Below are 22,128 nucleotides of genomic sequence, written 5' to 3'. Positions count from 1 at the left end.
GTTTCTTACTGTTAAATTAAATACAGATTAAAGGCAAGTATGGCTGCTGGCAATTACAGTACACGCTTACAATACTAGTAGATGTAATTCTAAAAGTGATATGAATTATTATTACAGAAACAAATAATAGCCATACTCCTGACATTTCTATTATCAGTCAGACAAAATGACAAAACTGACTTGAGGACTCACTTTATCATTTAACATACCTATGTGTACTTTTTTTTAGCTAAACAGCACTCACAAGACCTATAAAACCTGATATCAAATTGGTCAACCATATCTGCATTTCATACAGTACATTTTTTAACATTTCAACATTATAATATTGAGCTGTGCTAGCACTTAAAGATGTACTTTACAAATGCAAAGTTGATTGTTTATTATTTCTATTTTCATACAGTAGAATGATTAAGTAAGATTGATTATGTCATAGAAAACTGATGGGTATTTGATGAATTATTTTTTAATTAAATTGAATGTTAGAAGATGCCTAGCTATACTTTCATTTTACACAGAAAAAATTGTAATAATTTAGTATGCAAATAATCCCAGTTCACTCTTGTAAAACAGAGCAGACATCTATTTATGTAAGTAGAGTAATAATGGCACATGGATTGCCAGTACAATCAAATGTAAAAATTTTTTTTGTATGATTTTATTTCATCCAAATAACCCTGTTCAACTGTGTATATATATATATATACATGTAATATATAATATAAATGTAGATGTATTTAATGTCTTTATATGGGACTTTGCAGTTTCAATTCAATTTTACCTTGACAAACGCATTATTTATCTACCTAAACCTGCTGTAAGTGACCTAATTTTTTAAGAAATACAGTCAAACATTCCCATTCTTTAATTCTTTTCACCTACTAAAGTACAAATAGGAGAAACAAATTATTTAATCTTTTTGGGTTTCATGATTGACCTGTTCTTGATGTAGACCTTACAGGAATCCTAACAATTATGTTATTTGTCAAAATTTCCTGCCTTGTAATCCATTGGCATGCATTATTTTAAAAGAAATCATTCAAAAATTCTGGAGAGAGACCTACTTGACTGCATTGTTCTGGCTGAAATTTCTGCCGTTGATGCACCAAGCCCTACTTGGGCCCGGGCTGCCAAACGGAAGTAGTATAGGCTGTTTGGTTTAAGTCCTTGCAGCCTATAAGATGTGGCTGGATCAATGGTGATAACCTGCTAAGGAGATAAAGAATTACAATTGGCATAAAGCAAAATGTTAAACCGTGAGATATTTACAGCCAAATATTGTGTTCCTCCAGCTCATTAAACATTAAATCTGTGTCCAGGAAATGCTTTTTTCGAAGGTTATTGTAGTTATAAGATACCACTGATAGCTCTATCACTTGCAGTTAAAGTGTTTGTTAGTTACACAAACATCTCTTAGAAATAGCACATTTTATTAGCTTGAGGCCCTCTGCAGCATATCCCTTCTTAATAAATAAACAAACAAATTAGTACAATCTTAACAGTTTACCAGGAATGGATGCATATAACCCAGATCTGTGCCAATCAATTACCTCCTCTGCGTGGTCTCCTTCTTTATAATAAAGGTCATAGCTTGATATGGTATCTGAACGTGGTGGAGTCCAGGAAAGCAATATACTCGTTTCTGATTCTGGTTCTGCTTTGAAATTCAGTGGCTGACTAGGAACTGAGAGACATATTGTGCTAAGTTAGGACAATAGGAAATAGGTTTTATTTGTAAATGAACTCATTGTTTCATAAATGTGTATATTATTATATTACATTTCACGAAAGTGAGCTACTATATAAGGTTATTTAACAAGAGAGTCAAAGTCTATATATAAATGGTGAAGTATCCATCCTTCCAAATACAAGTTGACTATGCCACCTAAAAAACTTTCTAAAACAAAAAAACATACATGAAAAATGTGCACACTGTAACTAAGTTAAGCTAGTAAACACAAAGAAATAATAGACAATCCCCGCATGAGAAAATAAATGCTTATTTTTTCAAATATATACACAACTGTATTTATTCACAATGCCCAAGTTCCAAATAGTATGACTAAGTTGTCAATAGCCAAAGAAAATTAAAATGTAGATGTGCAGCTACTACTAATGAGCAGCTACTACTTTTTGGGGGGCATTTTTATAGCAGTATATACATTTTCTATCCCTCCCTTCCTATCCCTCTTTTAGCACCATACGGTGTATAATTATTTATTGATATACCTTTATGCACTTACTGCCAGTATTGGCTTACAGTTTTTAATTTTGTGCTGGATGGGCAGTGCTAAATTGATAAAAAAAATTGCTAAGTCCATTGTTACAAAACCTACCTCCAGTTTGCGTGATAACCTGTATATCATTAGACAGCGGACCATCTCCAACAGAGGTGAATGCTAAGACCTTAACCGAATAGGTTTTTTGTGGTTCCAGATTGCCTATAGTGGTTATCTGACTGTCAGCAACATTGTGCTTGGTCCAACTGTTAATATGTTGAGTAGGATCCATAGTGTAATATACTCTATAACCTTGGATCTGACCATTAGGTTCTTCAGGTTCTTCCCACTGTACTAAAATAGTTGTTGAGCTTAGCATCCGAGCCTGAACATTCCGGGGAGGACTTGAAGGCGCTTGTTCAGATGTCCGAGTCATTACTGGTTCACTAGGTGGGCCTCGTCCAATATTATTCACAGCTACAACTCTAAATTCATATTCTGAGTAAGGACTGAGCCCTGCAACACTATAGCGTGTTGTGGCAACTCCATCAATTTCTTTATATTGCTCTTCAGAACTCTTCGGCTTGTGCTGAATTATATAGTAAGAGACAGGCTCAGGATTCCCAGAGTCCCAAGTCAGTGTAATACTAGTAGCTGTACTTTCAGTGACCATTGGAGTTCCAGGTGGTTTGGGTAATGCTACATTAAAAAAAAAAATGATTACTTGCAAGAAAACCTTAAGTATGATGTAGCCTTGAGGCACAAAACTCCACATTGTGGAAACACCCCATATTAAGAAATCCCCAGACCATTTTGCATAATGGAACCCATATACCGTAGGACACATTTTATACTATTGAATTGCTGTTATTTTGAAAAAAACATAAAAAGGAGTATATATAAGGAAGATAACTATATTTTTATCTCATTACTGAGAGCCCTCCTTCTGATCTTAACAAAAACACAATGGCCAATTAAAAAGCATATGTGGACATAAAAGTAAATTTGGCTCTGCCAACTTCCAAATTGATGTTAGAACCAATAACACCAAAAATTAAATGTATTCAGTTGACCTAAAATGCATTTAAGTTTATATCATACTGAACAGAATGTCTACTGTTGGAGAGTTTCTTGTGACAACCCAATATTGTACCTGCTGATTGCTACTAACACACGTAAGGTGGCCAGCCTAGGGCTGCGCAAACTGTAAATGATCAGATTATTACCTCAGACAGGGCCATTTTAGGGCACCCTATTTACCCATGCCTACACCAAATGCATGTACCTTATTGTTTTTTTATTTGTGCGGGGTGTGGGGATTTCTTGATAATCATATTTACCTTTAACATTTATCTGTGCTATTGCTTCTATAACTCCGAGAGTAGACATAGCAACGCATGTATAATTGGCTGACTGTCTAACATCGGTAAGTTCCAAAACATTTCTTCCAATTGGCATATCGTCTTCAGGAGTTAGATCCTCAGAGCCTAGCATCCATTTAACATAAGGCATTGGTGATCCAACTGCAACACATGTGATATTGACACTTCCACCAGGCATAATTTCATGGTTTGTAGGTGGAATGGAGAATCTTGGTGCAATGCGACGAACTGAACAAACAGAAAAAAGCAGTTGATAACATATAAAAAAAACCCTATATATCTAGCCAAAGGGCATGCGAAACACATAAACATTACAAAATAGAACATTTTGGTTACATATAAATACATAATATTACTATTCTTATAGTATATTTATTGCAAATTAAGCACATTAAACACATTTACTGAGACCTACCAAGGCCCAACAATTTAAAAACTACTGAACAATACACAAACACCATGCAAATATATATGTATATAATGATTTTTCTATATGCATATATATTCAAAAGAAGTACTGGAGAGTTGTCAGCATGCTTGCATCACTTGGCTTCAGATGCTGAGTGCTTCTATTTGATGTGATATAATGTGTTCCACCATAATGTCACATCCCAGCCCTACATATCTCCATATAGACTGAAGGCGTCATCTAGTTTGCTTATACACTTAAAGATGGATGCAGTCTATAAACCTCATACTAACAGTGAAGCAAAGACATTAAACGTACAAATATCTTAATATTTACTGCCACATAAAATACAAGGCAAAGCCAGTACCAGTACTGGACTCATGCATGCAAGCAAACGATTGAGGTCTAGGCAACCATGCTTTGAAAATACATTTATACATTTTTCTTCTAACTTGATAGGGTTTTGTTTGTTGTTTTGTTCTTTGAGAATATAACCTGTATATCTGCACTCAAATAATAAATAGGGTGGATTGGTAAAACAAAACATAAAAAAGTTGGGTGTGACAAGAATTAATATCCATGGGGAGAAAGGATAACACAGAAAGGGCAGAATTAGATTAGGCTGAGGTTGTTAAGATGCCACTATGACAGTGAGCGTTCTGGAAGAGAGGATTATTGCAGGGTGACAAAGAATTTAGTTATGGTCATATCCGAGGAAAAGCAAAAGCTACTGGATTAATTTCTAAAGTTATTTCTAATGGTAAAGGGCTTGAAAGGGGTAGTTAATATTATTAAATCAAGCAAACACTATTGGTATTACATCTGGTAAGCAAAAAGGCATAAACAGTCCTAATTCAAATATTCAGCGGAAATGTCAGTCGAACCATTGAATCTTTGTTAACTCCAGATATTTTTTAAAATTATTATTTATGTTTTTTGATGGAAAACCAATGCAGGGCTATTAGTGCCTGCTAAAAGTGACTTAAGACACTATAAAGAAGCAGCAATTTTAATTATTAAAAAAAAAAATATATATAACACTGTACTATATGGTGTACTATAATTTACATTCTTTAAAGAGTCACTATACACTTATATTTAATGGCATATCTCATAAAGTCTCAAAATAGAGCATGTTCCTAGTACATTACATTTTAAGCCCACTTTGGTTGGAAACGCCGGTAATTTCATGTGATATCTCCTGTATTGCTAGTATTTGAGGAGATTATAAAGATACAAGACTTAAAAGAGCCTGATAAGAAACCCTGTGGCCAGGAAGCATAAAAGTTAATGACTGCTTGGACAAAGTTAAGTGAAAAAAAAGTTGAAAGTGTTTTTGGTATAGTGACACCTATAGTATAAGAGAATCAAGCCATGTCATTTTCTGCTAATGCCCTTTATTCTACATTAGCACAGATAATATTGAAATCTGGAATGGGTCTATGACATTTTTGGTGAATAATTGAAGAGGTCTAATTATAATGATCTTGTGAAAATATGACAGGCAGGGATTGGGGAGAACAAGCAAGCACATTATATAACAAGCACGTGCAGAAAATACAGTTGAGGTATATCATAGAATATACCTCAAGAAGTACCAAATCCTCATGCAAGAAATAAAATATCTGCATGCCTTATCTACATTTTAAACTTAGAATAATTTTGTTTTAATAATTCTTTATCAAGCACTAGTTTAAGCAAGCATTTAATAAAATAAATATAATAATGTTAAGAAAACAATTACTATTACTGGACCACTGGTTGCCATGCACTCAGGCTCATTTTTCCATGCATCATAGTTAAATAAAAGCCACTACTATAACATTCACGGCGGAAACATAACATTAACTGAAAATAAGGTCACAATGCAGCTACATTCATTTCATTTGTATTCTTTGTTATTGTTGAATTAATATTTTTGTAAGGTGGGTAAAAAGTAAAAAACACACCAACCTTCTCGCAGCTCTGAGGGATGTAGGGGTTTGATGCAGAACACAATGAAATGAGGAAAGGAGAAAAACAAGGGAAACACAGAGAGAGTAAAAAGGCCATATCAAGGCTTTCAACTGCGGTTTGAACATCTTTATTTGTTATCCCTCCCTTCTCTTTATTTTATGTTAGCATATCCCTAAGTTAGAACAGTAGCTAGTCTGTTTTCCCTCCTTATTTTAATTAAAATGTAATTTCTTCTCTCTTTTTTTTGTTAATGAAAACTTGAAAAATAATCGAAACTATTCAGACTTGACAACAGACTTGTTATAAAACAGCAAACCTTATTATGCTCAATGACACTTTATTAGAAGCCATGTTTATTATGTTTAAAGGGAAACTATCATTAAAGTCTTACGGATACTCAAATATCACTAAAAGTTAAACCCTTATATAACCTGTGATGAGACAGTGAGCCCAAAAGGAAACAAAAGCAATCAAGTACAAACAAATTATATGTTTTTAACTATGTATATTTATTTGAATGTGCACAATAGTAAAACAGCCTCCCCAAGAAATGTTCAAACTATACTCATTGAGTTATTACTAGACTTTATGCATGAGCCTCAGCCAACCAAATTACAGCTGTATCAGAAATAAATAAATTATAGTATAGCCTTAAAAGAAAATATGCAAGATGAACTAAAAAAAATGGGGTTGATTTATAATAAGGAATACTGTTCTTTAAAAACAAAAATTGTGAATTTCCTATTTAAAAAGTATTTTTATTATCATAGGTAAAAAACCCCACTCTTTCCAGCGACTGCAGTCTGTTAAGCTTTCAGATAAAGAGTAGCAGAAAGAAGAATGTGACTTTACTTATTTTCAAAATAGAAAGAAATAACAAAACCATACATGTTACCTAACAAATACAATAGGCAAAACCCATGTTTGTCAAAAGTCCTATTTATTGAACTAACAATTAAAAGGGGATATACAGCCTCTCTCTTAAATGCTTCAATGCTTCCTCACTGTCATTTTGGATAAATGGGAAAAATATCGAACTGTTGAAATCCTTCAGGATTCTCTAGTTCAACTTTCTTAAATTTGCTCCTCAATGAGCAATTCTCTACCATGTAAGGCTGTTTTCAACATTGTAAAGCGAAATACAATCATAGTTTCCCTTTAACATCTAAAAACAGGTTTAGAATAAAACAAAAATTCAGTTACAAGCAAGAATTATTCCTTATGTTGCTAACACTACGTTAATGAGCTGACAGCTGCTTCACTTGCAGTTCATGTTACCCTTCACCTGTCCTTTTTTTCATCCACAGATGAGAAGGATAAAGATTAAAGCTCTTGTACTGGACAGGAAGACACATGAACCAGACACAGAGTGCACTGGCAAGTAAACTGTCTTTCTAAATCAAAGGACACCTTTTTACTTGTTTACAATGAATCATTTGGAGACAGTCTGAGGTATTCTCGTAATTTACCAGTGCTAGAAGGATAAGTAATTTTTTTTCTAAAGGAACAGTCAGTTCATTACAGTAGTGGAAGATATCATATTTTTTCATTAGATATTATATTAAGAACCAAAAAAATAAAAGAGGAAAAGTAGTAAGGTAAGCGTGTAATGAAAAGATAAATAAGCTCTACACATAATGTTATTACACGTTAGAAGGTTATCCACTGCAAGTATTAATGGAATCCACAATGAAGACTTGAGTCACAACTTTAACTCAATACCATATCGAGCAGTCAACTTTGAGGTTTTAATAGAATGGTCCATTAAAAAAAAAAAAAAAAAAAAAAATCCAGAAATGAATGCATAGCATATATATATATATATAGATATAAGGCTCAAATTTGATTTCAATGTAAACATACTTACAACCCAAAGGTAAAATAAGAAAAAGTTGCCCCTTTTTTTCTCTTAACTGTTCAGTGATATGTTGTCCACTTTCCTACTGTGATATCAGTTTGCCCAGTACTGAAGTAACTGCATGAAACCTGTAAGTAATGATCCATTACATGATCCATGTAGACAACAGGGTTTTATCATTCCTACCTCTTACATATAGATTGGCAGGAGCAGAATAACGTGTCCCCGCACTGTTGGTTGCAACACACTCATATTTTCCTTGGTCAGATTCTTCACTTTGCTCAATTTGTAGTGCACCTGTCAGAATACAAAATATATAGCCAAACTATAATCAGTAAGTGCCATACTGACAAAATTCCCATCTATGGATTAAAAACACTTAGTAGGATGGTCCAATCAACGTCGATTCTTGCTAAAGGTTACAGATAGAAAGTGATAAAGTGATGCAATGATAAAATATAGTCACAGTAATTGTTTCACATAATTTAAAGCAACGGTACATGTTTCACAAGTGTTATGTTTTGAAAACAATCTTGCATGTATTTTTTTTCTTTTGAACTTATTAAAATGAAGATGTGTGAAACTGCTTCAAGGAAGCATAGCTTTAACAGAAAGTACATCTTACTGAACGTTTATTACTATGCAAATATTTGCATTTTTTTAGATAAGTGTATATTATAAGGGGTTTTTAAAAAATTTTAAAAATTAGGGTTCGTTCTAAGATTTTAATTAGGAGAAAGCCCAAAAAAAATGCAGCAAAATCAAAAAGGCTGCATGAAACAGGAAAAATAGGAGAAAAAAAATAACTGTGTTAATTAAACATATCATTCAAAATAATTTATCTCTATAAATCTTTTTTCAAGAAACAAAACCTTTTTCAAGACATGCAGGTTTGAAAGAAAGATACATTTTCAAGACAACTCACAATTTAAGAATGTTTGCTGAAAAACAAAGAATAGTTCAATTAGAAAATAAAAATTTTTACAAAATATGGCTTCTTCCAAGGAACGAGAAACCAACCAACCAACCACTGCTCGAGGTCCTCTCTAGGACTCCTAAGACACCCATCAAAATCCACAGGTGGGATTAGCAGTGTGGTGTCACAAAACCAAAGAAAAATGTAAAACAAGAATGGTTTAATCAAGTTTTGCAGTACATTTAAAAGCAGTAGAACAAGCATACCACTGAGACCAAAGGTGTTAACTTGTTGCTTCCACGAAGAACAGCAGATCCAAAAAGTGGTAAAGAAATTCAAGAAAAATTAAGTAAAGGAAAAAAAAAGAATGTGAATCTTACAAGAAGACAAGGCCATGTTTGTTTTCTTAATTGCTAAAAGAAAAAAAGAAAACAGCTGCACAAATACAAGACCAAAAACACCTCTTAAAGATAAGATCCAAAAAAGACAATATTCCTGGATACCTCTGCATGTCTCCACTGTTCCCTAGACCAACTTTTATAGGTCCAGAAAAAGAACAGCTAAGGAAGATTTAAAAAAGAAAAAAAGAAAAAGAAAAAAAAAAGATTTTCTCTCCAATCAGTCGGACAAAAAAAAAAAGAAAAAGAAGAAGAAAAAAAAAAGGAGGGACGAATGGAAAGCTGTGACTGGGCTGTGGTCTAAAGACCTTGATATGCTTTCTTTGAAGCATATCACAACTGAAAATATTGCATCAAATAAAACCATAACATGAGAAGACACATGAATAAGTGGATAGAATTAACTGAATAAAATAATGATTTTTTTTTTCTAAGTGGTGAAGAAGATAGAAATGAGAAGGATGGTAGAGACATTAAGAATGAATAAGATCATTCTGCGAATGTTAGTTCAGTGATCTTACCTCTTATTGGTGTACCACCTGGGTGGATAATATGAATGCAAATAAGATTAGAGAGAAGAATCATTAGTACCAGAAGAATGAGACTAAGGCTTTGGAAGAAGAACTTAATTAGATTTACAGATCAAAAGGAAACAGGAGTATATTAAAAGGTCATAGGTCCAAAGCACACGTCGCTGTGTGCCACATGGAACAAAGGACCCAAAATGGCATTGCCATTCTCCCAGATAAGGTCGAGCAGGATGGTAGGGACTTGCTGCCTTATAAGCCTTGAATTTATTGTGTGAAGTGTTTGGTAGGAGATATAGGAAATAAGTCCATCTGAACATCTAAAGGTATTGTGAAGGGTAACAAACAGTGTGGTACAGGTTTAGGTATGGTTTCTATTTTAGGATACAGTGAAGCCAAAGGATAATTTCAAGCAGAATTGTGTCACTAGATTTTATACAAAAACAATTCTGTGAAGGTGTGTACATCATAAAGGTCTTGTGACTACTCTATCCAGTATTAAAATGCATGCGGTGCATTTTAATGCATTTGAAAATACAAAAGATTATCTAAGTACGGAATCTACTAAAGGGGTGAAGTGCACGTCAGAACCAAGCACTTACCAATGGATTCTGGAGATTTAATATGGAAAAAAGAAAAACAGTATAAACATATGATTATATTCTTTAAATTTTTGGTACTTGTAAATGATCTTATAAAATGCACATTATCTAAATCACAGTGTGCAAATTAATTATTAAATTACAATGTAGAAAATTGTAAACATTTTCTGCTGACAACAAGGAAATAGGAAATCAACAAGATGGTTGAACGGCACAGGACAGGGCTGAGCTCTTTTTTAATCTATTTATTGAATTTCCTGCATTTTACTTATAATGTATGACCACTCTTTATATAGCATTACTTTAAGCAGAAGCTTAAAATATATAAATGCTAAAACATGCTGTGTATGCAAAGTTTTAGCAGCAAGCTTTGTAAATCCTAAAAATAAATTGTTTCAACTTTCATTAGCTAAACTAAGAAAGCAAAGGAGTAAAAAGTCAAAAAAAGAAAGAAAAAAAAAGAAAAGAAAAGGGAGCTTTATGGAAAGTAAGCAAGATCCTCAAACGTTGGTATCAAGTGATCCAGATTTTGTCAGAGGATTAAATACTTCTGGATACAACCGTGTAGTAAGCCAAAGGTTACTATAAAATGTTATACTATATCTTGCAAAAGCATGCAGTATTTTTTTCTGCTTTTGGTTATGTGTTTGTTTAGGTGACAATTTGCTTTGGTTTTTGGTGAAAATTCTCATTGGTACTCATATATTTCTAATGAAGTTAAATGTTGAAATAGGATTGTAAAAATAAAAATTATAAGGAAGGGCCAAAAGAAAAAGAGGGATGGATCTGTCAGATACTGCATTTCAGCAGTAAAAGAAATGGAAATTGTACAGTCACAGCAGTGGGCAATGAGGAGTAAACAGAAGCAGCGAAACACACTCACACACAGAAAGATTTCTGGACAATACAAAATGGACATACAAAATAATACACAGGAGAGAAGAGAAAGAAAAATCTTTACCTAAAAACAAAAAGAAATAAACAAATTGAGTAAATAAAAAAAATAAAAAAAATAGCTCTCCGAGGTTAATTTAGTGGTGGCAAGACCATACCTGATCGTAACTGTTTTATTCGCCCATTGTTGTTGCTTGTATCTACGGGCAGGTAGTCCTTGAACCATGTTATTTCAGGATCAGGGTTACCACTGGCTGCACATAACATTGTGGCTGTTCGTGTGCGCTCAACCACTTTTAACTGAGGACCCATGTCTATAGTCGGAAAACCACGAGGTATTTGGTCCTCTGTAAAAAATAAAAAAAAAAGAGAGAGAGAAAAAGTTGAACAATATGTTATAAGAACCCACTGTATATTTTGTTATTAAAATTAAGCATTTAAAAACCTTTAGAAAGCTCTCAAATCATATCAGCTACTCATATTTGTAGTATAGAAAAACATCTAAGAGATTTTTTAAATTTTCAAACCCAGTCTAACAAGAGATGCATCAGACTTCAGGTTCTGAAAAATTGGTTTTGCCCACATGAAAATGTCCCAAAAATGTCCAACCTCTCATAGAGTTAAATTACACCATCTTAGTGGTTATTAGGCCAACTGCGGTCTGCAAAAGCTTCAGTGTTGGCTGATACAGACAATTGAGTGAAAAACATCACTATAGAACTCAACAGTCTTGTGTTTTATTTGTGGTTCATGTAGATTGTAAGCTCTTTTGGGCAGGGCCCTCTTCACCTCTTGTATCGGTTACTGATTGCTTTATATGTTACTCTGTATGTCCAATGTATGTAACCCACTTATTGTACAGCGCTGCGGAATATGTTGGCGCTTTATAAATAAATGTTAATGTAATGTAATGTGTTAGGTTTAAGGGGATCTAAAAAATAGCTAATATTAGTTTACTATTTCTATTTATAGTGGTTTTTGACATATACACAGTTTTATACTGTTAAAACCAGAGTTTATGCTTTCAGAGTAAGACAATTTTAAAGGGCACTTTTTAAAAAATGGTTGGATTAAAAATTTAGTTGAGTAGTCTGGATCAAGGACAGAAGGTAAAAATTAGGTAGAAGAGTAAGCATAACTAAAGAAAGGAGGGTAGAAAACACAGCAGCGAAACAGCGTACCAAGACATTAGTCCAAACATACAAGTTAGGACTAATGTCTTTCTTCAGTCATGCTTAATCATCTATGGTAGAAGAGTAAAAGAGAAATATACATTCAGAGACACAAATGCATCTAGAAATCCTATTGTCAACTCTTTTAAATGCAAGATGCACTCGGAAGCTCTTCGTCCTTTTGCACAAGTGCACAGAAGTACAATCTATCATGCATAATAATATAATGCAGTATGTAAGGAGCTTTCAGTTCTTTTTTTTTTAAATAAGGGTAATTAAATTCCATCCTTCCCCTTATGCACAGAACATCTTTGAATACATTTTCTTCATTAATTTTTCATGAGAAACATCACAATATAAAAGATTCAAATAGCCAGAGCTTTTCCAGTTTGACAGCCATGGCTCGTTTCCAATATGGATGTCAGGTATTTGGCAATAGTAACCAGAATTCAAAGGAATCAGAAAACAATACAATCTGAGAGATTAATTATGCCATAGAATAGAAGTTTTTATCTTTTTATGCAGTATATGACCAGCTTATACTAAACTTTGTTTATGGCATTTGAAGGTATTGGATAAAATTCTGTACCTACTAACACAAGGATATAAGGATATAACTGCATGCAGATACTATATCTATATACATACACATGCTTTATCATATTTTTCTTGTGACAGAATAGCTTAGTCAGCAGCATTTTTTTCAAGTTTTGATTTCCACAGTTTTTAAGCCCACAACGTAATCTTTCCATAATTTCTGGTTGCACTTCACTCCAGCTGCTTACTCCAGCTTATCTCTGTTACAAAAGCCAGTGTGCAACTTTACTTTCTTTCAGTAAACAACAACTATTATCTTTAAGCCCTGCAAAAGCACTGTCATTTATAAGGAATCATGCTAGCAAGCCTACTAAGATCAGTAACCCTTTGCTTTCTCAGTGGCTGATATTGTTGTGCACTAGGTTTAAAAAAGAAAAGAAATTAAAAATCAATAGATTTATTAGGAACTATGATGTCAGGCAACCAAGCATGCACTTTAACTACAACTTATAGCCCTCACAGTTACAAAATATGATTCCCTGGACATCTTTTTTTAATGCACATCTTTCAACACATACATTTCTTAGAATTGTTCTGGAATGTGTTTCTTGAATATTTATTACATTTAAGATTTTATGAATTGCTTTGTGACACATTACTTAAACACAAGGGGAACCGTATGGATTATGAAAACAATGTAAAACACCCACACAGCCAACACAGCCAAGGTACAGTTTTATAAACAGTATGTTTTCCTCCTATGCCAAAAATAGTTTTTATAAAACCAGCCGAGAAAATACAACAATAATTTAACTATACATTATGAATGTAACAAGATAGGGGGGTTTCCTCCACACTCCCACACAGGAAGGTTAATTGGTTCCTGATACTGGAAGTTATACAGGGATACTGTGGGTGAATGTGATAGGGAGCTTAGACTATAAGCTCCATTGGGTCCAGGACTGATGTAAGTGATATACAGTATAAGGCATTATTTACTACTATAAATTCAATTGCATCTATGCAAATTTTGCCACAGTAAGTTGTGACTTCCTGTCCTGCTGTTGCAGAAGGGACCCTGAGGATATGGCCACGTCCAGACCAAGTGGTAGCTCCAGGGTTCCCTCAGCACTCTTTGTGAGTGGGTGCAGTGCACTTGCATATAAAGAACAGGGTGCTCTTGTCACTCCCATGCTGAAAACTGGATATGACGGCAACATTGCAAATGGAATGTCACTGTAAATCTGGGAAAAACCTTTGCATTACAGGGAAAAACATAGTGATTGAGATCAAAACTGCACTTTGCTCATTGCACTGCAGATGTAAATAATCCATATAATTTTTTAAATATTTGAATAATAGAAGAGAGACTGATTATCATAAAATCATCTAGGTTCCAGTGTTTTACACCACAAAATTTGGATCTTTGCAACCTTTTTCACTTTGTAGTAAATGCATTTGTAATGCTAAAATATTGGTCACTGTAAATGAGGCCATGTGCTCAACTTTCATGTTTTCTTATAATCTGTTTTAGTAAGATCTAAGTCTGGCCTGACTGAATGAGATGGCAGTCATACAAACTACAGGTCTAATTGCTTTTCAGGTGGGACTGCTGCTAAGTCACCAAATGAGCAGATTTATGATTGATCACGAAAACCAAGCAGGCCTTGGAGGCCAATGTTTTAAACAAGCTGATAGCCTACTAGGGTTGCCACCTGGCTGGTATTTCACTGGCTTAGCTGGTAAAAACACAGCCAGGGCCAGTATTACACATTTACATTCTTTGTAGATGCCAGTAAATTTTTAATAACTCCAACTCCACTCCTGGCCCACCTCTGATCCGCCCTTGCCCAGCCTCCTATCCCCTCTTCCAGCTTCCTTTCTAAACTGTTGCCACTATTTCTCCTTTTATGCGGGCCCACTAAACTCATGCCTACCTTCATGTCACAGCTCTGCCCCTGAAGCCATGGACTGGCCTTGTGGACCCGTCCCTGCTCTGACTGGTAAAAAGACTGAAGCAACTCTAATTGCCACACCTACAAAGCTTAAAGTGGTGGCTCACCTCTAATTTAATTTCTAGTATGTTATAGAATGCCCTAATCCTAGCAACTTTTCAACTGGTCTTCATTATTTATTTCTATAGTTTTTGAATTATTTACCTTTCTCTTCTGTCTCTTTCCAGCTTTCGAATGGGGGTCAAAGACCCCCGCAGCCATAAAATATTGCTCTGTGAGGCTACAATTTTATTGTTATTGCTAATTTTATAACTTATTTTTCTATACTGGCCCTCTACCATTTAAATTTCTGTCTCTTGTCTAAAGCACTGCCTGGTTGGTAGGGTAAATAAAACAAGATTAATAAACCATAAAATATAAACAATGAATACCAATTGCAGTTGGTCTCAGAATATCAATGTCTATATCATACTAAAAGTTAATTTAAAGGTGAACTTCCGCTTTAAGGGCTCTGGTACACGGGGAGATTAGTCGCCCGCGGCAAAACTCCCTGCTCGCGGGCGACTAATCTCCCCGTGTACCAGAGCCCTAAGACAATCCATAACCAACAGGATTTTGTATTTGGCACAAGTGAAATGGACTACTCAAGAAATCCAATTACAGATAAGCATTTATTTGTTACTAAGACTGATTGAGCATATATTCTCACAGTTCTGAAGTGCAGATTAGTCTTCAAATTTGTTAGTGTCAAACTTGCATTCAGTTTGAAAGACAACAAAATTGTCCAAACTGATCTGCATTTTAAATGTCTTATTTCTTCTTCCTAATGATTTAGTTTTCAAAATATCTTTTTCTTTATCATTTATTACACAGATATTCCAGCACTGAAGCATTATAAAATTAAGAACAATTATCATACCAGCAATAGTAGTTTTTACTTGAGAAATGAAAGTGTCTCTTAATGATGTTTCCTATTCTTTATAGTTCTATTCTTTGTTGTGCTCCCCATTGAGTTCTACTGTCCGTGACCAGTCAGGAGCTGTACCATTTCTCTAGTGTGGATGCATGCCATAGCATTGATGTCATCCTTTCCCTTACTGTTGCTTATTCTTGCAGTGCCAAAATCCAAGTTTAGCAGAAGCCATTAACAATCCCACTTCTGTGTCTGTGCTTGGCACTGCACAAGAAAGCAGCAAGTACGTGAAGGTCTCTTAGTCTAGCAGAACGGACAGTGTCGGAATAGCCTGTTGCACTAAGTCACATTCTCTGCTCACTTGAAAGATGCTAACAGAAAATTCTCATGGTGGTAGGTCTCACCAATCATGTGGGGCTGGCTAATGTTCAATTTTTTTACTGCAATGTCACTGTTCATGAATTTATCTCAGCAAAATTAATAGGTTACAAGAAACAGTTTCTCGCTTCCTGTTAAATACTGTAGTAAAAACTATGTATGAGTATCATTAAGTTCTTGGCAAATAAAGTATTGTATCTCCTGCTTAATCATTCCTTACCATCCCCCCTTTTTAAAAAAAAAAAAAGATTTACTCCAGTTAAACAGAAGAAATCTTTGTTGGGGAGGGAACATATTTACTTACTGTACAACTGCATGGGCACTGGTTAAAATGACCATAAACTAACAGTACTAACAAGTAGTATTAATCAATGGCATAGAATAGATAGTTTAACTAATGCATGTACAATGGTCCTTAAAGGGAAAATATTTCTATTAGTAAGTAAGCATTATCTTTCCATTAAACAGACAATATGGTGGCATTACTTACTGTGGGCAGGAATAGGCAGAGATTCCAACCCTTTTACTTTACTGTTTTATTGAGTAAATGAAAGACAATGTTTGTAATAAATAATTTAAAAAAGGCTTTTTTTTATCAAATACAGGTTAAACCAATACATGATAATATAAGTACACTTTTGATCATAGGTCTTCTTGCACCACAACTTGTCATTATATTATACAGAGTGCAATTTGTATATTAGATAAAATATATTTAAACAAAACAGACACAAAGTAATTAAATATAGATAAAATGGTGCTGAAAGAAGGTATTCTCATGGCAACCACTATACTTAAGTAAAAAATGAAAACTGCATGTGTGGAATTCAAAATTAGGAAATACAGACACAGCTTTAAATTGAAGGGCATAGCGATCTGCCAATCACTGATTACCATGTCAAACCCTACCCCTGATGTCACAGACCCACCTCCCCAAATGTCAGCCCCCCACTCCCTGGCATCATCGGGCCCACCACCCATGTCTTTGGTCCTCCCCCCTGCCCTGACTCCAAAGCAGCAGAAGGTGGCAACTCTAGCAGATTGAAAGGGTACAGATGCTCTGCATAACATCAGTCTGTGTTTAACCAGGTGATGAACACCTATAAATTCCAAAATACCATTTAATGCGTGCACTGAGGCTACCCCAGCAAAATGCAAAGCCAAGAAGGAGTTAAGACAGCATACCTAAAACGTAACTACTAAACCATCATACACAATCAACACAAACAGTATCTATATAACCCAAGAACCTATAATCAGAGAAGAACTATTCATTTTCCTTCAAGGCAGAACCTTTTGCTTACACTAAAATGCTTTTAATTTCCATTTGGAAGCCATTTAGTAACACCATGCATTGTACTAAGCAGTAATAGCTGTTTTAAGAGGTTATTCATTTCTCGTACTTTATAAAACAAACGAGCATTGAGGTAATCGCCAAGGCCTGTTTTAGAGCTGACATAACTCCTAATCAGGTTTATCTAGGCCCATGGGAGTCATTATGTGCATGCCTGAAATGAATGGAGGAAACTGAGCTAGCTTTAAGAATCACTCTGTTTTCACATTGACTGCATACTGTGCAAAAACATTTAAAAGTCAGTGTTTCCACATCCTACAGTAAAGTTTCAGTGACATTAACATTATGCAGAGAAGGCACTTTTAACAAAATAATGTTTAAAGGATTAGGCATTTTTTCCCTTCCAGCTCAGATAATTATTTATAAATCTAAGATAGTAAATAAATGTTAATGATATTCAAGATTTTCTTCCATATTTAAGCAAGGCTTTTATCATTTTTTCTGAAGCTCAGAGAATTAAAAACATAAAATATATTGCAGAATATGCTTTTTGTTAACCTTTTTCAGTCCAAGTGTGAATGTGATTCACACATAATCTGATATTCCATTAATGTTCACATGTTGGTCTATGTTATGGCAAAACGCTCACTTATTGGTGCCTACTAATACACATCTATTTTCCTTTAAGCTACAAGGCTGCATCAAGACACTTATAGTTTGGGGGTATATGTGTAGAGAATAAATACCCAGTAAAATTACTTATTTGGTTTTCACATTGGAGTGGCTTTTGCTCATAGAAAAATAGCAGCAAAGCAGATCTTCAAGACTCATTACTGACAGAAGCAAACCTTTAATAGAGGGGGTAATATAATAAAATATGCAAAGCTTGCTAAAGGGCTCCTAACCAATAGCAACCAATTAGTAGGTTGCATTTACTGGTTTATACACATCTGATTGGTATTTTACCAGCCTGGCCAGTAAAAATAATGCATGATGCCGATGTTATTCATAGGGAAAATTATAAATATATAGAAAGTCTGGTTACTGTTGGTTACATTCCCAATTATGAACAAACAACACTGGTGCAAACAACCTAGTATGGGTTTAATGTCAAATTTAAACGTTTTTCCACCTTATATGATAGTAATACTTAAGAGACCTCCTAAGCATTGCAGGTATGTCTAAACATATACTTAAAGCAACTCATATTTAAAATGCTGTATCATACAAATAAAACAATAAGGCATGAAAAATACACAATTTCAAATTCAAAGACAAAATAAAAAAAGAAGGTATAATGGACATTTCACTTCATGCCTCTTCTACATTAGAAGATTAAACTGTGAAGATGGCAGCTTGGGGATTTCCTAGTTCTTTATTTCCCCCAAGAAACATTTGTGTCTATGTTTGTTTTTGTCTTCTCTATGTGTCTTGTTTTTTTAATCTTGCAAACCAATACTTAATTCTAAATTTGGCATCAGTCTGCACCAGCCTTCCTCCTAGAAAGAGCAAAAATCTTTCTGTCACCTCAGTTAAGACCTTTGCCTCCATTACTGAATGTATCAACAGACTAGAATTGACAGCAAGATTGCTATGGGCAGCTGCTCTAAATGGCTATAAGCACAATGATTTTCAAAAACTGACTCTTGACCTTTGACAAACCAAACTAAAGACATTGTGTGATATAATCTCCGCACTCGGAAAATCGCCAGTTCTTTCTTAGAATAAATATTATCTATGCTGATATTGTTTTAGTACGGTTATAAGGAAATATAAAATAAGGAACAGATGAAAATGTAACTAGATAATATGAAAAAACTAAATATGTCATACATAATGGATGCCTTATATGTGGTTCCACACACTTTATGAGACTAGTAAAACCTTATGTTAAATTTCTGCTTTAATCTCTCTTCCCAGTATGAACATTATCATTTCATGACAGCAAAACAAATTCTGACCTAGATTTCAGTATTATACATTACAAAGTAGAACACACAGCATTGAAACCAGCTGATTGTTGTACAGCATTTCTATCGCTGCTAAAGAGTATATGTCCTGTGCATGCCAGTAGACAAAGAAAATGATCACTGAAATGCAACATAACCATAAAGGCAAAAGCATTTATTTGTATTTTTAAAATTAATTTTTCAGTTATTGAGCTGAGAGTCACCACCTCTCAAGGGTCCAATTTTCATCTAGGCAGGCCCAGATCAAACCTGAAATAAGGAAAAAAAAAGCCTTGTTCCAAGTTTTATTTTTTTTTTTTTTAGCAAACAGGCATGGTGATTCAAATTACAGAGGCCTGGAAAACCCCAGAGCCTGAGCATAACCTCCAGGGACAGTATGCAGTTAGAACTGCTGAGATGATGAAGTAGAGGGCAGGCCTTTCATATTGATAAGACAGATGTGCAAAGGCATCTGCTCAGCTAGCAACTGGAGGGAAGAACTCTGCGCCATGAATGAGTGTATCTACAGTTTCATCTATACTGTGTTACTGGGTGTTTTGTAGTGTAGAAGTGTCGAATTTATGGCACTGGCACTGGTCCATGTCAATGCCATAAAGCCTACAATATAAAGCAATTTATTTAGAAGTTTAGAAATATTTGTAAAATTACCTAATATCTTTTGAAAAAGATATGTTTCTGTTAAAGAAGAACTTCGCCATTATAAGTAGCCTAATTTTGCGGTAGAACTAGGGCCGCAAAATTATATATGTTTTATAAATAACTACAGGTATGGGATCCCTTATTAGGAAACCCATTATCCAGAAAGTCCCAAATTAAGGGAAGGCCAACTCCCATAGACTCTATTATAAGAAAATAATTAAATTTAAAAAAAAAAAATATTTCCTATTTCTCTGTAATAATAAAATGGTACCTGTACTTGATCCCAACTAAGATATAATTAATCCTTATCGGAGGCAAAATAATACTATTGATTATGTTTAAATGATTATTTAGTAAGAGTTCCATATTATAGAAAGACCCCTTATCCAGAAAAACCTAGGTCCTGAGCATTCTGGATAACAGGTCCCATACCTCTATATAATAATAGGTTGGCTGATATATATTTTAGGCCTGGAGTGGCTCAATATAAAACCTTCTCTCATATGTATTTAGTGCTGATAAGATCCTGATGTCACATAAGAAAATTTGCTGACTTTTTATTTTTTTTATAAAGAAACATCTGTTGTTGTCTACCAGCAAAGAAACAAATTCCGGTACAACATGTATCCTATACTTTTGACTCTGAGGCAGTAAGAGCTGTTCTGTTCCAGTGACTTACATATTTTTATTTAAGAAGTTACTAGTACCACTTTTATAGAAAATATTAAGCATTTTAGGTTTAGTGTCCTCTTAGCTATGAAAACACAGCACATTCATATTATTAGGAATTTTCAATTATGCTTATTGTAATTCCTAGCATTATTGTGAATGAGTAACGAAAAACCTAACAGGTTTTGCAACATGGACAGGATATATAATATGCAGTTTTCTGTGGGTACAGATTTTATCCTGGGTCTATTTACACTAGGCTTTCTATCCCTTGTAAATTCAGCATCATAGCATTTGGTCAATTTGAGTTCAAGCAAAGTAAACTCTACTACGTGCTGATGTAGAGCAGTACAAAAATAAGAAAAACCCCTCCTGAATCATAAAAAGCAACATCTTTTTTACATGATATGTGCTTCCTATAGGAAACCTGATGATTACTTATAATGCCATTCTCCAGAGCATAATCTTTAATGTGATATTTTAAAATACCTTTAGGTAAGTGTCACAAGTTCCATTTTCACTGTGAATGCAATCTGCTGCTTTGTGGCTGTTTTTGGAAACTTCTGAAAGGCACACCAAACATGGGCGCACAGGGTGGATTTTGAAGCAAAAACACAAAAGCATGGCTTTAGCCTTAGATACCTTCCCTACTTTAGATATCAAACTTAAAAAAAACTGATGAGAGTGAATAAGATAATTGCAGGGCTTTGGCATGGCTGTCTAAAAATGCATGTGCACAGTTGGCGGATAGGAGGCAGCCATCTGGTTGTAGATAGGTTTCATTCATTATGTCTGTTATCACTGTGAATGTTTCCTGCAGCAGTCAAAGGTTAGTGTTACTCTCTTTTAGTTGTAAAAAATGTGTTTTGATGTCAATGGGTGCCACCTACAAAGTTAGATTTATATAATATTGTATTTTTCTTCATACAGCTATCTATCTACAAGCTAGGGTTTGTAGAACATCAGTCTTGCATACCCCTTATACAGTATGGGATGCAAAATAAACTGCCGCAAGACCATTTATACCAATGAAAGGTGGTAGTGGTGAAGTCTTGTCTGTCCAATGGCTATGTTCAGTGTAATGCAGCAAACAAGAACCGCATTATAATAGGAGGAGCAATCAATTGCTCCTATTAATTATTTTTATAACTACTAAAGCAAAGAAAATAAACATGACAGCACACAATAAGGGGAAGATTTATGAGCATTCTTAGTTTTTTTTTTTTTTACACCAAAACTACAAGTTTTTGTGTAAAAAAAAGTGCATTTTTCACTATTTATTATGGGTCAAAACAACAAGAAAAGCTCTCCTGGCAGACAGTAAAACTGACCAATCAAAGGCACAGATGTAGGCAGGGCTGGAGAGATCTTACAAACTGAAGGCACAGCAGAAATGAAGACTGATAAGAAGGATCAGCAGGTTGTCAGAACCTCACCAAC

At 34.4% G+C, this 22,128-nt stretch overlaps 1 protein-coding gene across 47 annotated transcripts in view; it reads right to left on the bottom strand.

Moving 5' to 3' along the window:
* The window catches only part of ptprd (protein tyrosine phosphatase receptor type D), a 909,395-nt gene that overhangs the window by 82,944 nt on the left and 804,323 nt on the right, over positions 1-22,128 (bottom strand). For 23 of the 47 annotated variants that reach the window (XM_031895469.1, XM_031895576.1, XM_031895588.1 and 20 more), the window contains 9 exons: positions 11,320-11,508; positions 10,268-10,276; positions 9,660-9,677; positions 8,011-8,121; positions 5,964-5,975; positions 3,560-3,829; positions 2,337-2,918; positions 1,551-1,684; positions 1,065-1,209 (listed from right to left, as the gene is read on the bottom strand). In XM_031895469.1, the coding sequence (XP_031751329.1) occupies positions 1,065-1,209; positions 1,551-1,684; positions 2,337-2,918; positions 3,560-3,829; positions 5,964-5,975; positions 8,011-8,121; positions 9,660-9,677; positions 10,268-10,276; positions 11,320-11,508 (1,470 nt within the window). The remainder of the gene's footprint in view (positions 1-1,064; positions 1,210-1,550; positions 1,685-2,336; positions 2,919-3,559; positions 3,830-5,963; positions 5,976-8,010; positions 8,122-9,659; positions 9,678-10,267; positions 10,277-11,319; positions 11,509-22,128) is intronic. The other 24 variants (XM_031895581.1, XM_031895504.1, XM_031895512.1 and 21 more) reach the window with 7 other exon arrangements.

Source organism: Xenopus tropicalis, chromosome 1 (assembly GCF_000004195.4).
Source record: "Xenopus tropicalis strain Nigerian chromosome 1, UCB_Xtro_10.0, whole genome shotgun sequence".
Classification (NCBI taxonomy): Eukaryota; Metazoa; Chordata; class Amphibia; order Anura; family Pipidae; genus Xenopus; species Xenopus tropicalis.
Note: the sequence above shows the minus strand (reverse complement) of the source record. Positions and strands in the feature narration are given on the sequence as shown.